Source organism: Limanda limanda, chromosome 3 (assembly GCF_963576545.1).
Source record: "Limanda limanda chromosome 3, fLimLim1.1, whole genome shotgun sequence".
Taxonomy (NCBI): Eukaryota; Metazoa; Chordata; class Actinopteri; order Pleuronectiformes; family Pleuronectidae; genus Limanda; species Limanda limanda.
The window spans coordinates 11,822,041-11,839,394 of NC_083638.1; the positions used below are offsets into that span (position 1 = coordinate 11,822,041).

Sequence of the window (17,354 nt, forward strand, 5' to 3'; positions counted from 1 at the left end):
CAGTCTGTGTCTCGGGGACAAAAGAGCGAGGAAGCAGCAGGAGGATGGGCTGACTGACTGCTGCCCTCCCGGTGCAGATGTCATTTTCCTACATTTACACAGTGTACAATTGGATCATTATGTTTTTAGGCAGCATTTCACTTGGTTTTTAAAAGTTGAGAGTTTGCCATGCATAGAGGAAGTGTGCTTTAAAGTGAGGATGTTGCAGTTGCAAGTTGTTTGCTTAAGCTATCTGACTTACCACAAGAATGGCCTTTGTTTGAAACTTGGACGACATACACCAGCAGTTCACCTCCATTCTACAAGTTTTATTAAGATTTCAGTCCAAGTCCATTGAATAATCGTAAATGTTAAAAGTTTAAAAAAAAAATGATATTCATTTTATTTAAGTAAACAACCACTGAACAGATTTGCACATAACTGGTGGAAGCATGGGCCAAGAAATGGGCCAACTCATTTAGCTTCAGGGTGGATCAAGGATATATGACATTGTGGGAAAGGGATGTTTTGGGACATTTCCACAGATTTCCAAGAGAATAGTTAGGCCAATTAGGGGACTCGTATCTACCAGCGTGTGCAATTTGATGCAGCTTGATTGAATTTAAAGGGACAGTTTGACTTTGACCAAGGTATGTGCTTGAGTGCCATTCTAGTTTGTTCTATGCTTTAGTTTCACCGATACACTGACACATTACATTTTGTAGATTCAGTAACAACTGGAGTAACTGGAGCTAACTGACTTATGATGCATCTGTGGCTTAAAGGGATAGTTCACTGAAAACGTATACACTGAATACACTCATCTTCTCACCACTATGCCGATGAAGGGGTGTGTGCAGTTTGTGAGTCTGCAAAAAACCTCCGGAGTCTCAGAAGTAAACTTTGCAGCAGCCGAATCTGATACAATTGATGTAACTGCTGACTGAGAATTATATAATAACAACAGAAAAAATTTAACATGCCTCCGTACAGCTTATGTGGCTTTATCCAATTGTCTGCAAGCCCCGACATAAATATTCAACTCGAAACAAGGTCATTTACACCATGTTTTAAGCCTAAATGTCCACTGATATTTTCCTACTAGGTGCATTCACAGACCCTCAGACACACCATCGTGTAGCTAAATCCGCTAGCTTAGCCACTCCAGTGGACTTTTAGGCTTAAAACACCCCACGAACAGTATGGAGGCATTTTACGTTTTTCTGTTGTTTTATTATGTAGTACAGGTCACCATTGACTTCAATTGCATCGGATTCGGCTGCTACAAAGTTTACTTCTGAGATAAAGTGTTTTCTGGACTCAAACACTTTACCCACTCCTCTATCATCTTAGTGTTAAGTAGATAATGAGTCAATATCTATCCCTTTTAACGATTGTCTGACTGAAAGATTATCTGTTAATTTAACCAACAAAACAGATTTTAACCAACAAAATGATTTCCTATGAACTGATTGGATTTGATAGACAGATATTTTTCAATAAGCAGCAAGACTTCATGATTGTTTTTCACTGTCGCACAGCGGCACCAACATTAATAACATTTGACGCCAGAGGCCGAAAGTTGTCTGTTGCCATGTTCAAATATCATAACTCTCAACTGTCATAACACAGCTCAGAACTGTGGTGACACTCAAAACATCCACAGACTATTTTTGTAGATGGATTCTAAAAAATGAATAATTTGAAATGTCCTCATTTTAAGGTTGTTTACTTTTACTACTTTTTTCAAGTTAAGTTTTTCCTTCTTGCTCTGTGTGCTCTTCTTGTCGGTCTGATTCAGTTTTTCCTCCAGGAGCGCTCTGTGGGCAGGCCAGATTTAAGTTCCTCATGCTGCCACCCTGAGTGACTCACCACACTGCTGACATTAATCCTGTCTCATGAAGTATTTTGATTCCTTTAAGCACTGTTTAGAGAAGACATGGTTTACATGGTTTTCTTTGCCATCTGGGGATAGAAAATCTTGCATTGCCTCTTAAATCGTATTCTGTCTCCTAACTGTTTTTCCAACTGCCCTGCCTGAATCACTTTGGATAAATCACTCACCTGACCTCCGGGGGTGTTTTAACCTCCAGAGTTGGAACTGCTGGCCTAGGTCACTGTGTGCTAGTGTGTCTGATAAGCAGCAGACTGATCCCCTCTGTGCAGCTGTGTGGTTACACACTGCAGTCTGCATGATGACCTGAGGCTGTTTGCATTGGACTGGGGAAGCTGAATGTTGACACACTCTCAAGTTCTGTCAGATGTCAATGAGGCAAACACAAGTGCCTTGGTTGCCGAGACGATGCACAAAAGGGACTGTGTGGCCTTGTATCATGGACACGCACATTTTTCTGTGTATCAGCATGTGTGTGAGGTAAATGTGGTGTAATAGTACTCAGTTATACCTGTGTTTAAAGTATACAGCATATCTGTGAATGAAGAAAGGTGATATTGAGGTCAAGTGTTTGACCAGTGCAGTCTGAAGCAACCATGTGAGGCTGTGAGTTCTTTACAGGCCTCTAACATAATGGCAGCGTTAATTAAAGAGTGATAATCACTGTGGCATGTTTTCTCCAGTATCTTGCTTGCTTTGAATTTATTTTATTTGACTAAGACACACTCAACAGTGCTGATGAATCCAGGAAACCTGAATTTACAAAATCATAATGGTACTGCAAGCATTCTGCAGCACATGCCTGTAAGTTTGTGTTGAGTTCATGTGCATGTGGTAACTTGGGCATCTGAGAATCGTCATACGAGCTGAGCAACATTTAATCCATTCACACTTTCACATATCCAAAGTCAGATATAGAGGAGAAAATGCAAGCAAAATGTGTGTTCTGGTAATAAGACTGATGACATTTTTTAGGCTGTTAAGCAGCTCAGTGGACATTGGACTTTCAATAAACATGTTACCATGGGCATAAACTGAGTTTGTTCAGGCTTCAGTGAGCAGATGTATTGGGCTGTAATGTAAACACATCAATGTTGTCCCTGACCATAAACCATTGAAATATTTTAATTGGTTACCATAGTCACCACTGCCTGTAATGCAAGGACCATTTTCAGCCATGGATATCGATCCTTCATAGTCAGACAACAATATCAGATCCAACTAGAAGAGCAGCTCAGGAACTACAGAGGTCCCCCAAGGCTACCACCCTATCTCACCACGATAAAGAAATGGGCTTTTTTTTTCAGACTAGTGGGGCTGAACCCTGACTGTGTGTTATGGTGTGAGTGTGAGTGTATATAATTAGCACCAAGCTCAGGTTGGCAAGGGGAAGGAAATCACTGTGTGCTGTTTGGCTCCGGCCCGAACATCAGGACGTGGCTAAAGGATGTGGACTGATTGTAGACTAATTGTAGACTAATGTGTTGCTCATCTTAAAAATATTTCAGCAGGATGTGAGTTTACACTCCAGAATGCCTATGCACTGTTCTCTTGCTCGCTTCAGTCAGACATGCCCAACATTTAACTTAAAGCGTAGCTAGAAAATGTCTTACTTTTATGAAGTGCTTCACTGCTGGTAATGGGTATAGGATAAATATTAACCATGCAATCTATATATTTTCCCAGGTCAAGTTGTCTGTTCATTTTCTGTGAAGAAAGTCCAGTTACTGTGCATCACATCTGATCGAGGGGCTGAATGTTGAAGACACATAGATCATCGATTTAAGTTGTTCTTAAAACCTCAAACTCCCCTGTCATCAGCTTGGGCAAAATCTGTTGGTGAAATAGAAATTTATGATAACTGCATAAATATTTGACTGATCTTTTCAGAAGGATTAGATTAAGTTTTGTAATTTTCAGGTTATCAAATAAGAATTTAAATAAATATGCTTGCTTTTTAATTTTCTCTGAAATAAATTGAAAATAACCAAATTGGCATCCTTATTATTCCATATTATTTGAAATGATACAGCAAAAGCCAATGGTGCTCAACCTGAAGTACAGTAGCAGTACGTCGCAGCTGGTAGTTTGTCCTACTGGTCCACTTCTCACAGGTTTGATCCCAACCTGAAGTTAATGTCTTTCCACAGATAGTCTATTGGTTTAAGACCAGGACTCAGAGGTCACTGATACCCTGCAGAGATAAAATATACCCTGTTAACCTCCTCCATTTGTCAGTGTGGGGGTTGTGGTGTTGATGTTATTTAGCAAAAAGCTATTTTTGTTTCAACTGTCCACAGGAATTTTCTCCGAGGCATTTTCAGTTGTCAAAATACAACGTCAAGTGTTTTAGAAAAGTCCAGACAACTTAAGTCCAGTTAAGTTTAAAGCTTCTTTTTTAAACATGAGCTCTTCCTGGTGCTTTTCATTTAGAAAATTCTCTTCTTTTCTTTATTTTGTACATTCTTAGTTTAGCAAAAACAAGGATACTAAATACCACGATTTGCATTCATCTCCATTTGAATAGGCAGCGTAACTGATCATAAGATTGGAGATGTGATATTAATTAAAGACAATAGTGTGCTTATTTATTACTAGTAATCTTGTCCAGGGTGAATTAGAAGACCTTTGAAGAATAAGCAAGAATTCCGCTCTTTTCTCAGCTTCTTTGTTTTGTTGTCAAACCAAAACAAAGGCATGCAGGTATACATGGAAAATAAGGGTTTAATTAAATACAGTGCATTGTTTCAGTGAGGTGTGAGAGCACTAACACTTTTGGACACTTCTGTACATGCAAGTTAAAACAATTGCCTGAGCAGATTTCTGCAGTATGAACAAAACAAGCCTTAGGCTAGATGTTGTAACTTTGAAATTATATATGTGGCATTTCGATTTCTTTCATTTAAACGTTAGTTGCCATTTTTTCCCTGGTAATGGATCTTCACCCTATTTATCACTTATATTTTTCTTATATGTAAATTGCATTTTATATATACTGGAACCTACGCTTTGTATCTGTAAAATATTGCATAGCTACTGCTCTACAGCTGTCATCTTCCATGTATGTGAAGACCTATGGTCCTTTTCCATGTCCGTCACCACGTGCTGAATTCAAGCATTAGCCTGTTACAGTAAATGTCCTGTTGTCCTGTGCCATCAGTATGTTTCAGCTTAACATTCCAGTCTCGGTCCCAGCCTCTTTCCTTTCTAACACCCCCTGGCTACCTTCAGCCTCCTTTCTATCCTCCATTCCTCATTCCTGCTTACATGGCAGTGAATGGTACAGTCCTAGAGAGAGGAAAAAAAAGAATGCAAGAACAGTAGAGAAAGAGAGAGGAGGGGGGAGAAGCAGCCATGCATTAAGTTATTTTTTAAATGATGGTGATCAGAGCAGAGGAGCAGGCTGAAGGGAGGAGGGACAAATCGTGTTCGAGGACCTAGGAAGGCGGGTTCACAGCTCTCCTGACCGCCTCACTCTCCCCTCTCATTGGTCGTGGTTCCTTCTAGCTTCATTAATGGGAGCTTGAGCGCAAGACATGGGTGACCCTTCTTGCCTGCAGCCTGTGAAGCAACCATGACAGCTGTCATCACTATGTACGTCAAAACCCGCCATGCTGATCTCACCCCTGAAGTGTTTGGAGGCATGATGGCAGGCATGTAGGGAGCTCTTAAGCCCCTGAGAAGAGCGTTCAAAGAAACAAACATCGACAAAACATGGAGTTAATGTCAGAGAACCTTTTAATGGTAACATGTGGCATCAGTGTTTCTAAGAGGAGGATCTTCTCTTCGTGTTTAGATGGTGAAAACCACTTCAACACATCTAGATGATCCTCACTGATTGCTGGAGGTCTTGCATATTTCAAATCAGTGCTGTGGAGAACTGGAGGTCCTAATTGTCCATGGGTTTAAAGAGCTAGTGGAATCAATTAAGCTGCAGATGAGGATTATTCTGCATGTATTCGCTCTGCTGAACGCAGCCCGTCAGCAGTGGAATGTCAGTGAAATATGAAGTGTTGCAGATTGGACGGGAGGCTGGCGGCTTTGGTGGTTTTTAAAGAATGCACAATGGTAAAAGGAAACAGGTGTTTGTGTGTGTGTGTCTGTGTGTATACTTGTACAGATTTCTTTGTGGGGACCATTTTGAGCCTACTATCTACAGAGTGAGGACATTTTGGGAAAGTGATGACACTTGTGTGGCTGGGCCTCACATTTTGACCTACTTTTGATGGTCTGTTTGTGTTAAGACAAGGGTCAAGTGTTACGTTTTGATGGTTAAGGTGAGGGTAAGGGGCTAGGGAATGCATTATGCCAACGGGTGTCCTCCCTAAGATAGGTGTGTGTGTGTGTGTGTGTGTGTGTGTGTGTGTGTGTGTGTGTGTGTGTGTGTGTGTGTGTGTGTGTGTGTGTGTGTGTGTGTGTGTGTGTGTGTGTGTGTGTGTGTGTGTGTGTGTGTGTGTGTGTGTGTGTGTGTGTGTGTGTGTGTGTGTGTGTGTGTGTGTGTGTGTGTGTGTGTGTGTGTGTGTGTGTGTCATCATCTGACTTTATGCAGCTCTCTGACAGCTGCCCTCCCCCTGTGGGCAGATCCAGCGATGCACAGATGTAAGAGGAAGATGACAGGAGGTTTCCAACAGTGAAGAAGACGTGAAGAGGAGCAGACAAGGGCATAACAATTAAGTCTGTGGAACAAAAATGTCATTAAAACCCTGACAGGAGATGTCATTCAATGAATTGTTGAATTGAGAGGATCAGGACACAAATGCTGCTGGGGTTATGTATTATGCTCCCTCAGGGCCCATGAGTCCCAACAGTGACATATTGCAGTAAGTCTTATGTGATTTGTGCCCCCCAAAAATGGCCTGATGACAGTAATATCATGCAATCACAAAAAAAGCATGTCAGTGACTTTTATTCATTTTAATACCAAATCTCATGACATATTATTGTTGACCTACTGATCTGCAACAAATGTTTATGTGCTGGATATGACCTCCCAATGTCCATTTTGAAGTTGATACTTTTTAGGGATATATGGACTGGTAAATCAGGAAACTAGCTGTATGCAAACCAAAAAAACAGTCTACACACTGGCTTTGATGCCTGGGACTCAGCTGAGACCTGGAAACACTCAAGTGAACACAAACTAGCAAGCAGTGGACTGGTTTTCGCATTGCCAGGGCAGGCAGATGGGAAACACAAAAACAGTCTGACCACTTCCTTGGTATGTGTTTGTGTGAGGACGCATTATTTAGCTTTTTGAAATCCTCCAGGCATTTTGCTGGGGGTGTGTGCATCGTGGGGAGTTGCATCTTTAAATATCCCTGCCTGTGTTTTGTCCACAAGGTATAACAACAGGACCCTGCTTGTGTTGCTATGCCAGCACACACGGAAACAATTACAATGGTTTAAAACGTTTACAAAATAAAGACAACTGACCAGCAGTTGTAACCTGCATGGTGTGGGTTTTCCACTCAGAAGCATGGGGTCAGTATCGAGATTTTAAAATGAAACATCCAGTCCCAGCTTGGTATCAGAATCAGCTGATGACAGTAAAAATTACTTGGTGCCAGGTAATTACGCTGCTAAAACGAGTTAATGGCCATTCAGATTTTGCAGGGTTCCAACCCTGTGCCCAACACTATAAATTGAGATGTTTTATATCTGAGGGATGTGATCTCTGAATACCAGGCTCTGTGCTGTTGCATGTTTTGGATACAAATTAAAGCAAATATTTTAAGGTATCAAAAACTGAAGTTGCACAGCAATATGCATACAATTGTGTGAAATAGATTGTGTGTTCAAATACACTGTTTTCCATCAAACAAAAAAAACATCATCTTAGTTTTTCCCACAGCCTTAAGTGAAAAGTGTTGCAGAGTTTATGTCTTTTTTAACTTTATCAAGTCAAAGTCAACTTTATGGTAAATCCTGCCATATGTACAGGACATAGACAGGATTAAAATGCTGTTTCTCTCTAATCCCCAGGTGTACCCACATAAGTAGACAGAACATATTAAGCACTCAAAAAAAAAGAACATGATACACAGTCAAAAGGCGCCCACGTATATGTGAGAAGTGGAAAGCAGAATAGAGCAAAAATGCATTGAGAAGTGACAGTACACCCACAGGATGAGTAAAATGGCATGTTATTGTTTTATCATTTCAAAATTATTTTTGTAACTTTTATTTATTAGTTATTTTAGACAGATAAGAAGTAGGTCATGTGTTCTAGAAGATGTAGGTGTAGTTTTATCATAGCAGGGCAGTAGGGCAGTTTACCTGGGGCCAGTGTTCTGTTCTGGCCTTTGTGTTTGGGCCAGCTTAATTTTTAGGAAGTATTTCAGTTGCTACATTATCCTGTCCTGATCGTGGTCTGATATTTCCTAACATGCTGAAATAGCCCGATGGAGTAATGGTCTGAGGAGTCTGAGGAGATCCGTATTAAAGGACATTGCTACTGGCTAAATGCTCATAATACAGACATGTTTGTGTGTGGGTTCATGTGTGTACTGTTCGTGAGTGTTTGGCATGCACATGTGTTTCCCTAGTTTTTCTTTAGAATATCACGCTGAGACTGTGGGCAATCCTAAATGTCAAATATTCATTTTTAGCTTTCAAAGGCCTTTCCCCCACATGTCAGTACATTTCTGAGCGTGACCTCGACACAGTAACCCCTCCTCAGCACCATCTGATTCACACACTATCTCAACACTGTGCCAGCTTCAGCACCAACACCCTCCACCACCCACTCATCCCACACACACACACTCCCGCACGCATACACGCATTCTGGAACGCACACACTAACAGACGTTCCCACAATGTCACCAAGTTCCAGAGATTTTTTTGTCTCCCCGAGCCATCAAAGACGAATGCCCTTCCTGACATCCACAGACAGACACCCTCACCAAATCCCCCGAGAAGTTGGTTTTGTCATGTGACAAACAAGATATGAACAAGACACACACACACACACACACACACACACACACACACACACACACACACACACACACACACACACACACACACACACACACACACACACACACACACACACACACACACACACACACACACACACACACACACACACACACACACACACACACACACACACACACACACACACTCCCACACTCACACAAAAGGTTGATATTGTGTTTACTAAAGTGAAAAGAAGGAAGGCTTGAGGCCAGTGACTGTGACTCTCTCTTTGTCTGTCTTATTCTCTACTTTTTAATATGGAAAGAAAATCTGACAGACACTGAGATACATAAATGATTCCTGCTCTCGATCTGGAACAACATGAGCCAACATTCAGAGTATGTTGACTCTGAATGTCTAGCATACTGCATCCTCTCTGACATCTGCACTAAATGTTGTTATCTCTCTTTCCACATGCTCCCCTGGACCTTGAACCTCCCAACTTCATCAGGAATCAGTCCAAGGTAACGGCACACACAAACGCACACAGACATTTTTAACACTGAGCTAATTCCATGGTAGTGAATCACCTTTGTCAAACAAAGAAGCCAATGTATTTCTTCAACTTAGTAGTTTATGATGTGTGCAACTGTAAAGGTAGTGCTATAAAACAATAATTTGTTTAAATACATTTTCCAACAGAGCCTTTTTTAAATTAGCATTTAACATCTCAGGAAAACTTTTTGCTAAGAACCTTCTCTTATTTACTTTACTATATATATTGATATTTCCCTAATGTGTTTTTTTCTTTCACCTGAAAATGCCCACACATGCTACATATCTAGATTTAATTTCTTGGATATTTAAGAAAAGCATTTATTATTTACATGTACAAACAAAATTCATATTTGTATTCTCTCACCAAAAATAAACTATGAATATAAAGTAGTGTTATAATATTACTTGAGAGTAAAATTTCAATATTATGAGAATTAGGTCATGATTTTATGAGAAAAAAGTTGTATGATAGTCATAATTTGAGGCTTTGTGTTATAGGGTGGATATCAGAAGATCAGCTTCTTAAGTTATTCCTTAGTACAGGTTTCAGAAATAAAAATATACTTAATCTTTTGGCACACCAGCATCACATTATCATAAATATCAGAGCTTTCAAAAGATTGAGCAACAAACTGAGTATATTCTGAAGTAAGAACTCATGAGACTCCAGAGGAGGAGGAAATGTTAGTTGATTGTTCGTGTTGCTGTGTTTCAACCAGCCTGCGTGGCTCTCATGCTGGTATTCTTTATGCTGTGTCTCCAGGTCTTTGCCTACGATCACTGTTTCTGGTCCATTGATGATACCGATAAAGAGAAATATGCAGGTAGGTTTATTAACACTGTTATTGTCATGTCATCATCATCCAAGCTTTGAATAGAGATGGTTCACAGTTGCACAGGATGACATTCTCTGTGTGTTTGTGTGTGTGTCTCCAGGTCAGGAGGTGGTGTTCCAGTGCCTTGGGGAGAGTCTTCTCAACAATGCCTTCCAGGGCTACAATGCCTGTATATTTGCCTATGGACAAACTGGTAAATTACTGTGATGTACCTCACTGTTCTGAGCTGTGCACAGTACGCACATACCCTGACTAAGCCCTAATTCTCAATGTTAAATAAGTGAAGAAAATCCTGGATCCACCCTTTTGTCCAGATCCTTGCCAAAAACTAATTGCCTGGCCCATGTCCCATCCTTCCACCAAGTTTCATAATCCTACAAAAAATAACAACAACAAAAAAACAAACAAGCAGGGATGAAAAAATAACCCCCTTGGCAAAGGTTAACATGTCTATTTCCCATTAATGGCAAAGGGCCTTTGTTTAGTTAAATGATTAAGAGGAGCGTCAGTGGGGATGTGTTGGGGCAGGAAGCTTGGTCAGCCTCTCCTTTCTCCAGAAGGAACAACATGCCAAAGCTCAGAGCCATCGTAGATATGCAAATTGTTGCTGGTACTCAAACACGCATCACCAATGTCAGGCAGACGTTGGAGATATCTGCAATGGCCTGTTTTATTGCGTTAGGCATGATTTGCACCTTCCCTTATTTCACCTATAATAAACTATCCCCACCTTACAAATATGTCAAACAAGTTGGATTAATCAATGAGGGCCAGTGTCAAGATGAGTTGTATAATACATCAGGTTTTATTTGACAGTCAATGACTCAGAGGGAGTAGCATGACTCAAAGTCTGTCATCATATAATCTCATACACCTATTATATCTCAGGTAGCAACATTACATCACATTTGAGTTTGTGCATGTGTGTGTGTCTGTGTTGTCTGCAGGTTCGGGAAAGTCGTACACAATGATGGGTTCAGTGGACCAGCCAGGTCTGATTCCGCGCCTGTGCAGTGCTTTGTTTGACCGAACCCAGAAGGAACAGCGGGAGCAGGAGAGCTTCACTGTTGAGGTCTCCTACATGGAGATCTACAACGAGAAGGTCCGGGATCTGCTTGACCCCAAAGGGTATGACCTCAACCTCTAATTTCAACAGATTGAACTGAAGGCCACAGTGGCCTAAGCACTACCCACCTGCAGAGCTGCATTTGTTTTTACATTCCCTTCCACAAGCCAAACTTTATGCAGGTTTTTATGCAGATTGTGTCTTTGTTATGTGAACACCCTGTTAGAGCAAATTTAAGTTATTGTAGGTGATTGAAATATAATGCTTGGTGGAAGGATTTTAATTTAATTTAATAGAAGCTGGAGCCTTCTGCAGCGACCCGGCCCTTTGCTGTATGTCTTCCCCATTCTCTCTTTTCATTTCCCGCTTGCACTGTCCTATTAATAAAGACAAAAAGGCCCAAACATATCTTCAAAAACAGTTAAATGTTGATCCAGAGTCATATTAGATTAATTTACAAATGACCCATGGACAGGAGTTTCATTGCACTTAATTTGAATTTAGAATGTCACAAACACTGGGGCATTAACCTCAGATATATGTTATCCCTATAGCTGCTTTCAGACATTTACTGAACTCCGTAGTTCACCCATATTTTTACCATTTTGATTAAGCAAACAGACAGTATCCTGAGTCATTTTCAATTTTCAACTACATGTTAGTTGGTAGAACAGAGAAAGTCTATGGTCGACTCTGTTATCACCAGCTGCTGTGGTCAGTGGATAAAAGGATCATCATCCTGCCATGCAGTCACTGACTGACGCCAGTTCATGTCCAGCAGGTCAGCAGTATATCAGCAGCACAGGCCTGTGTCTGCTGCCCCAGACAACATAACCTCTGACCCTCACTCGCTACATGACCTCCAACCTCTGTAAAACAGGCCAAAGAGGAGAGGACCATCTGACAGCCATATGGGCTTTGCAGTGGAGCAGAGAATGATTAAGTTCTCAGGCCCACAGCAAGTTTGAATCAGAGTCTGAGAGCAAAGTGTCAAAAAGTCTATGTGAACTGGGGAATGTTGTAGTGGTCGCCAGAGCCAGAGTTTATTTAGTCATTCCTACTATTACAGCAGATAAAGGTGTTTTAAAGTGTGACATTGTTGTTTGTCTGTTTTTATTAACCTGTTTTTGGTTTCTGTCCAGGGGTCGACAAACTCTGAGGGTGAGGGAGCATAAAGTGTTGGGTCCTTATGTGGATGGCCTATCTCGACTAGCAGTGGCCTGCTACAAGGTAAAATACTTTTCTCAAATAGTGTTTGTTACACGTTAATTTTAGCGATTCCCTCAATCACACTCCCAACATCTACTAGACAGAAAGAGGATGGCTCGAAAAGTGTTTGAATTTATAACATTTTGTTGTTTAAACAAGGCTTCCTATATAGGCACTCTTTATCAAATACAATGGTCAGCAAATATACAATCTTGGAGGCCATCAGCTATTGTCTGATGATGAATTAGCCTCTTGGGGGCAAAGGACATTATTTTGTGGCTCCCAGTCTCTTTCGTTTTACGCACACTGTTCATACTCATAGTTTCACTCGAGTCAAATGTTCTTCCACACAAACACTGATACAGGTGTTTTAGGTACACACAAAAACAGTCCAGTCTAAATGGGAAGACATTATTATTACTTGTTAATCAAGGTGTGATTTCTGTTGTTCTGACAGGACATTGAGTCTCTAATGTCAGAGGGGAATAAGTCTCGGACGGTCGCTGCAACCAACATGAACGAGGAGAGCAGTCGATCACACGCTGTCTTCAACATCATCCTCACACACACACTCACGGACTTGAAGTCTGGGGTAAGACCTAATAATACAAATCACTGTTTGCCACAGAATTGGGTTCAATCTGCGGTGTTACTTGCCAGGAAGGCGTTATGGATGTTTTGACGGCCAACTGACGCGGCAGGATTTCTCCCGGTGCTGCTGATGCTGCTGAAGCGAGCTCTCGTTTGTTCTAAGTGTGTGGTTGATTTAGTTTGGCCATCAATCATGTGTAATTGTAAAAGTCCACTAGATAATTGGCTTTTTCGCGGCCTCCACAGGGAGTGGATCCTTCTTCGGCTGCAGGGGGTAGGTCTGGGATAGTCACGGGGTGGGGATTGCTGCTGTCACAGTTGGAGTTAAAGGATCATGGTCACTGCAAAGGGATTGTTTACTCTCTGCTTCTACAGCCACAGGGCGCAGAAAACAATGGCTATGGCACCTGCATGGGGGTTGGAGCCCAGAGAAGCCTTTGTCGTACTTGTTTACTTATTCCAGTATTTTTAAAGAATAAGCTCTTTCTGTTGTTAGAAAACAGTAAATAAAGTATAGAAACTTAACTGTAGCCAATTCAGAAACATTATATACAATATGTGATCGTTAATTTCCTGTAGGCTCGGGTGCAATACCATAGGCCCATAAAGTGCATGCTTTAAACTGCAAACCGCCATTCCATCAGAAATTCATGTAACAACAGAGATTAGACATGGTCTAACACATCTGAACAAGTTTTTTCTAAAAACTAGGTGGGTCTAATTCCAATAAGGATATGAGTCTGGCCTGAATTGAGAGGCAAATACCCCAGGCTAAGGTGCAACACTATGGATGGAGAAGGAAAAATGTTTTGCCCACACCGCGAGAAAGCAGGGTGGAGGAATGGAATTACCAGCGGTGCAACGAACATGAAAATATTGTCTCTCACTGAGCACAGTCAGTGCAGTGACCAGGCATCAGCTGTCAACATAATCTAACAGCAAGCTGCAATGATAGGCCACAGCGTGACGGCTAACGAAACATTCAACATGAAGCTGCACTCTCCGCTACAAGTTGTTCTTACAGCAGTTAAGGCTCCATTCACTGTTACAGCGACTCTAATGACACAGTTAATAGATAGTATTGACCGTGATTTCTCTCGTTTGTCCGGAACGCTGAACTGTTCCAGGACACGTGAAACTACTCTCTGGTCCTCTGTTGTCCCAGACTCCATCCGTGTGTCAATTTGTGCACTTGGTCTGTACAAACAGTTGTTGATCAATCGGCTGCTGGAGGGTGATGTCAGCTCAGCGGTCTGACCAGAACTCTGAGGAAAAACCTAAATGGCTAATTCTTCGTCCCCGCTGACCCACTTAGCCTCTGCTGCTCTTACTCTTTTTCCAGACCAACCTGTCACCGGTGAATCCTGTAAATAATTCACAGGCTTGACTGTGAGACCGTCAGCTGATACAGGATGATCTGTTTTCAAGGAACTTCCAGAGTCACAAAGTCTGTCAGTCAGTAGATTCATCAAGCAAACAGCAAACACTGTGTAGTCAGTGAGGGAATCACTCAGCTGACACATCCTGTAGTTGCTTGTATCAGTTGTTTATTTTTCTCTGGGTGATTTGTATTCTCTCCACTTTCTAAATAAATTTATTTTTAATTCAATGTATTTAAATTTTAAATTAACTGAAAATTTCAAATGAGCTCATATTATTTAACAGAAACTTATTTATGACCGGTTCAAGCCCCTGTCACGTAGGACACATGTTCTTTTCAGTACAGTGTGAAATAATGTTCACAGCCTATATTTGGGCACGTCATGTGCCGGGGTTGTTGTGTAGTTCAGTTGCCGGTTTTATCTTCCACATTGTGTTGCTTGTTGTTACTAAGAAGTTGCTGTGTGGAGGATGCTAGACCTGTCTTCAAAATGCTAAAGAAGCAAGTGGACAATAAAAAGTGCTCAGTGTGCAAACTTCTGAAAACAACAGTTAATAAGTTGACTGCTGAACAATGAAACAATGTTCCCAAGGCAATGAGAAGTCGTACTATCGTCCATCTGGTTTAGTCCCCAGAGTGTTGGCTAAATCCATGCACAGTGTGTATGTAAACAGCCACATACAGGGGAGAAAGTGAGGGAGAGAGAAGAGAGGGACAGCTAGAGGAGAGCTGTTGTAGTTAACCACTGGCACACTGGTTGTTCTTATGACAGCAACAGTACCCAAAGGTATTAATAATAACATCAGAAATAACAGCGCCAGTTATTAATAGCAACAGAGACAAAGGATTTTCCACTGCACTTACTTCTCATCATCCTGATCAGTGGTTCTCAAATGCGTGTCCGTGAAAAGTTGGAAGATTCATCCATTCAAATTATCACAGACATGCCTCTTTCCTACTGATCTTTACTCTGGGTCAGCAGGAACCTTACCTGGATCTGAATCTTTTTCATTATTTCACTGTTGTTTTCATCTATGAAGCCCTGCTGTAGTCTGCTGTAATATCACTCCCCTTGTTTAGCCATGATGCTTTTGCCTTTATTTTAGCATATGACAGTGTATTTCATCAGTAACATGTCTTGAAAATGATAACAACATGTAAAATGCATAAATCTCTCATCCCGCTCTAAAGGGAGAAGTACTGAAACTTTGCACATTTCTCTTGTGTTGTTATTTTACATGACTAATTGGATGTGTATAAAAATAGGCTATGTCAAAATATCAAAACGAATTGCTTTAGAGGATTGACTGTAGATATATAAGTGGAGCTCATTTGCACCATCTACTGACTCAGGATCTGTGTGAAGCAGACAGCAGAGTCACTCAGTGCTGGATGAGTCATTCTGCAGCTCGACAGCTCATCAAAGGGTTTCCTTTCAGTTGCATGGTGTGCTCAGACACTCCATTCAAAGTTCATTCTCTTAGTACTTTGGCCCTGTTTGTCACCAAACCCTCAGTTGTTTGCTGTTTTGATCCCTGCTTTGCTGACTCCAGACAATCTTTTGCATGTTTATCAATAATGACAAGCATGGGTAGTTATGATGCCCTGACGTTTGTTCTGTGCTAAAACCTTAAAGCTGCCAAGGCTGACGAGCTGAATGTCCTTCCTGCTGATTTGGTTACTGACCCTGGTGTCATCTGTCCCGGTAACTGAATCTTTTATTTGGGAAGACGATGCCACAAGAGCTGGCATTTTCTTCTCCTCACTATCTCACCAGCCAAGATTAAAAAAAAAGGAAAATCTGCAGATATAGACACAGATCATCACAATACATGTCACATTATTATTTTTATTTTTTTATGGGCAGAGAATGACACTAGACAAAGTATTATTCATCTGAGGTTGATCATCTACACGTTATACCTCCTGCCGTGAAATGCAAAAGGATTGTATATATATATATACTGGACCTTTACGTTTCGATAATTGTTGATTTTATTACCCGGCACTAATTAAATAAAACCACTTCTTTCAGAGTTTAACAGCACCAGGTAAATGGGCCTGGTTCTGTACGTTAAGGTCCAGTCACTGGTTATTGCATTAAGCAGTTGTTATAACTCAATTACAGTAAGTTGTTGCTTCCCACTGTATGTGCTGATGTACACAATCACCAGCTTTGCCTCCTCTCCATCTGTTTGCCTCTCAAATATTATTTTACAACAACAACAAACAACAGGTTTTATCTGTCTTCTGATCTCATTTTGCTCAGAGTTACAGATACACATCTCCTGTTTGTTTAATAGTTAGCTTTACTCTCGGCCACAGGCTTATCTTTACCAGTACTCCCAGAGGTTGATCTCTATCAGTTCATTTCATGACTGGGTCTTTTCAGCGTTGAGCTTTTGAGCTTTTGGTTTAAAAGAACTTTACCAGGGGGACCAAGACCCCTTTTAGGAACTTAAGAGCTAAAACGGTTTGGCGAGTGGAGGAGCAAGGGACTAATTTTAGCTGTTGTACAACAGTTTCTGGTGCTTAAAATAGACCCTGTTACTGATGTTGTAACTTCCAAAGGTTTAGGAACAGACAGAGACAGGGTGACAGGGTTTTCAGAGTATTATTGATCAGTCAAACACAGATACTGCTTCAACTCACGTACCACTTCACACATACAACAATGACTTACTCCAGTACTGATTCAATTAATTTCCATGAAATTTGATTACATTTTTATTGCACAATATAGATCATCTCAGGGCACTTTGCATTGCAAAGTGGAGACCTTACAATACCACCCAGCAGCTACCACATGAGCCAGCACTTGGCAAAAGTGAAGGATGAGTCAGTCATGGTTCCTGACTCGTTTTAAAAGAAGACTGAGAGAGAAGAAGTGAATGAGAAGGAGGGGAGCAGCAATAA

General features: G+C 41.1%; 1 protein-coding gene across 2 annotated transcripts in view; it reads left to right on the top strand.

The window, feature by feature from the left end:
* Positions 1–17,354, top strand: part of kif13ba (kinesin family member 13Ba) — a 48,005-nt gene that overhangs the window by 9,913 nt on the left and 20,738 nt on the right. For both annotated transcript variants that reach the window (XM_061068552.1, XM_061068553.1), the window contains exons 3-8: positions 9,309–9,321; positions 10,119–10,179; positions 10,292–10,384; positions 11,139–11,319; positions 12,400–12,487; positions 12,924–13,058. In XM_061068552.1, coding sequence (XP_060924535.1) covers positions 9,309–9,321; positions 10,119–10,179; positions 10,292–10,384; positions 11,139–11,319; positions 12,400–12,487; positions 12,924–13,058 — 571 coding nt within the window. The remainder of the gene's footprint in view (positions 1–9,308; positions 9,322–10,118; positions 10,180–10,291; positions 10,385–11,138; positions 11,320–12,399; positions 12,488–12,923; positions 13,059–17,354) is intronic.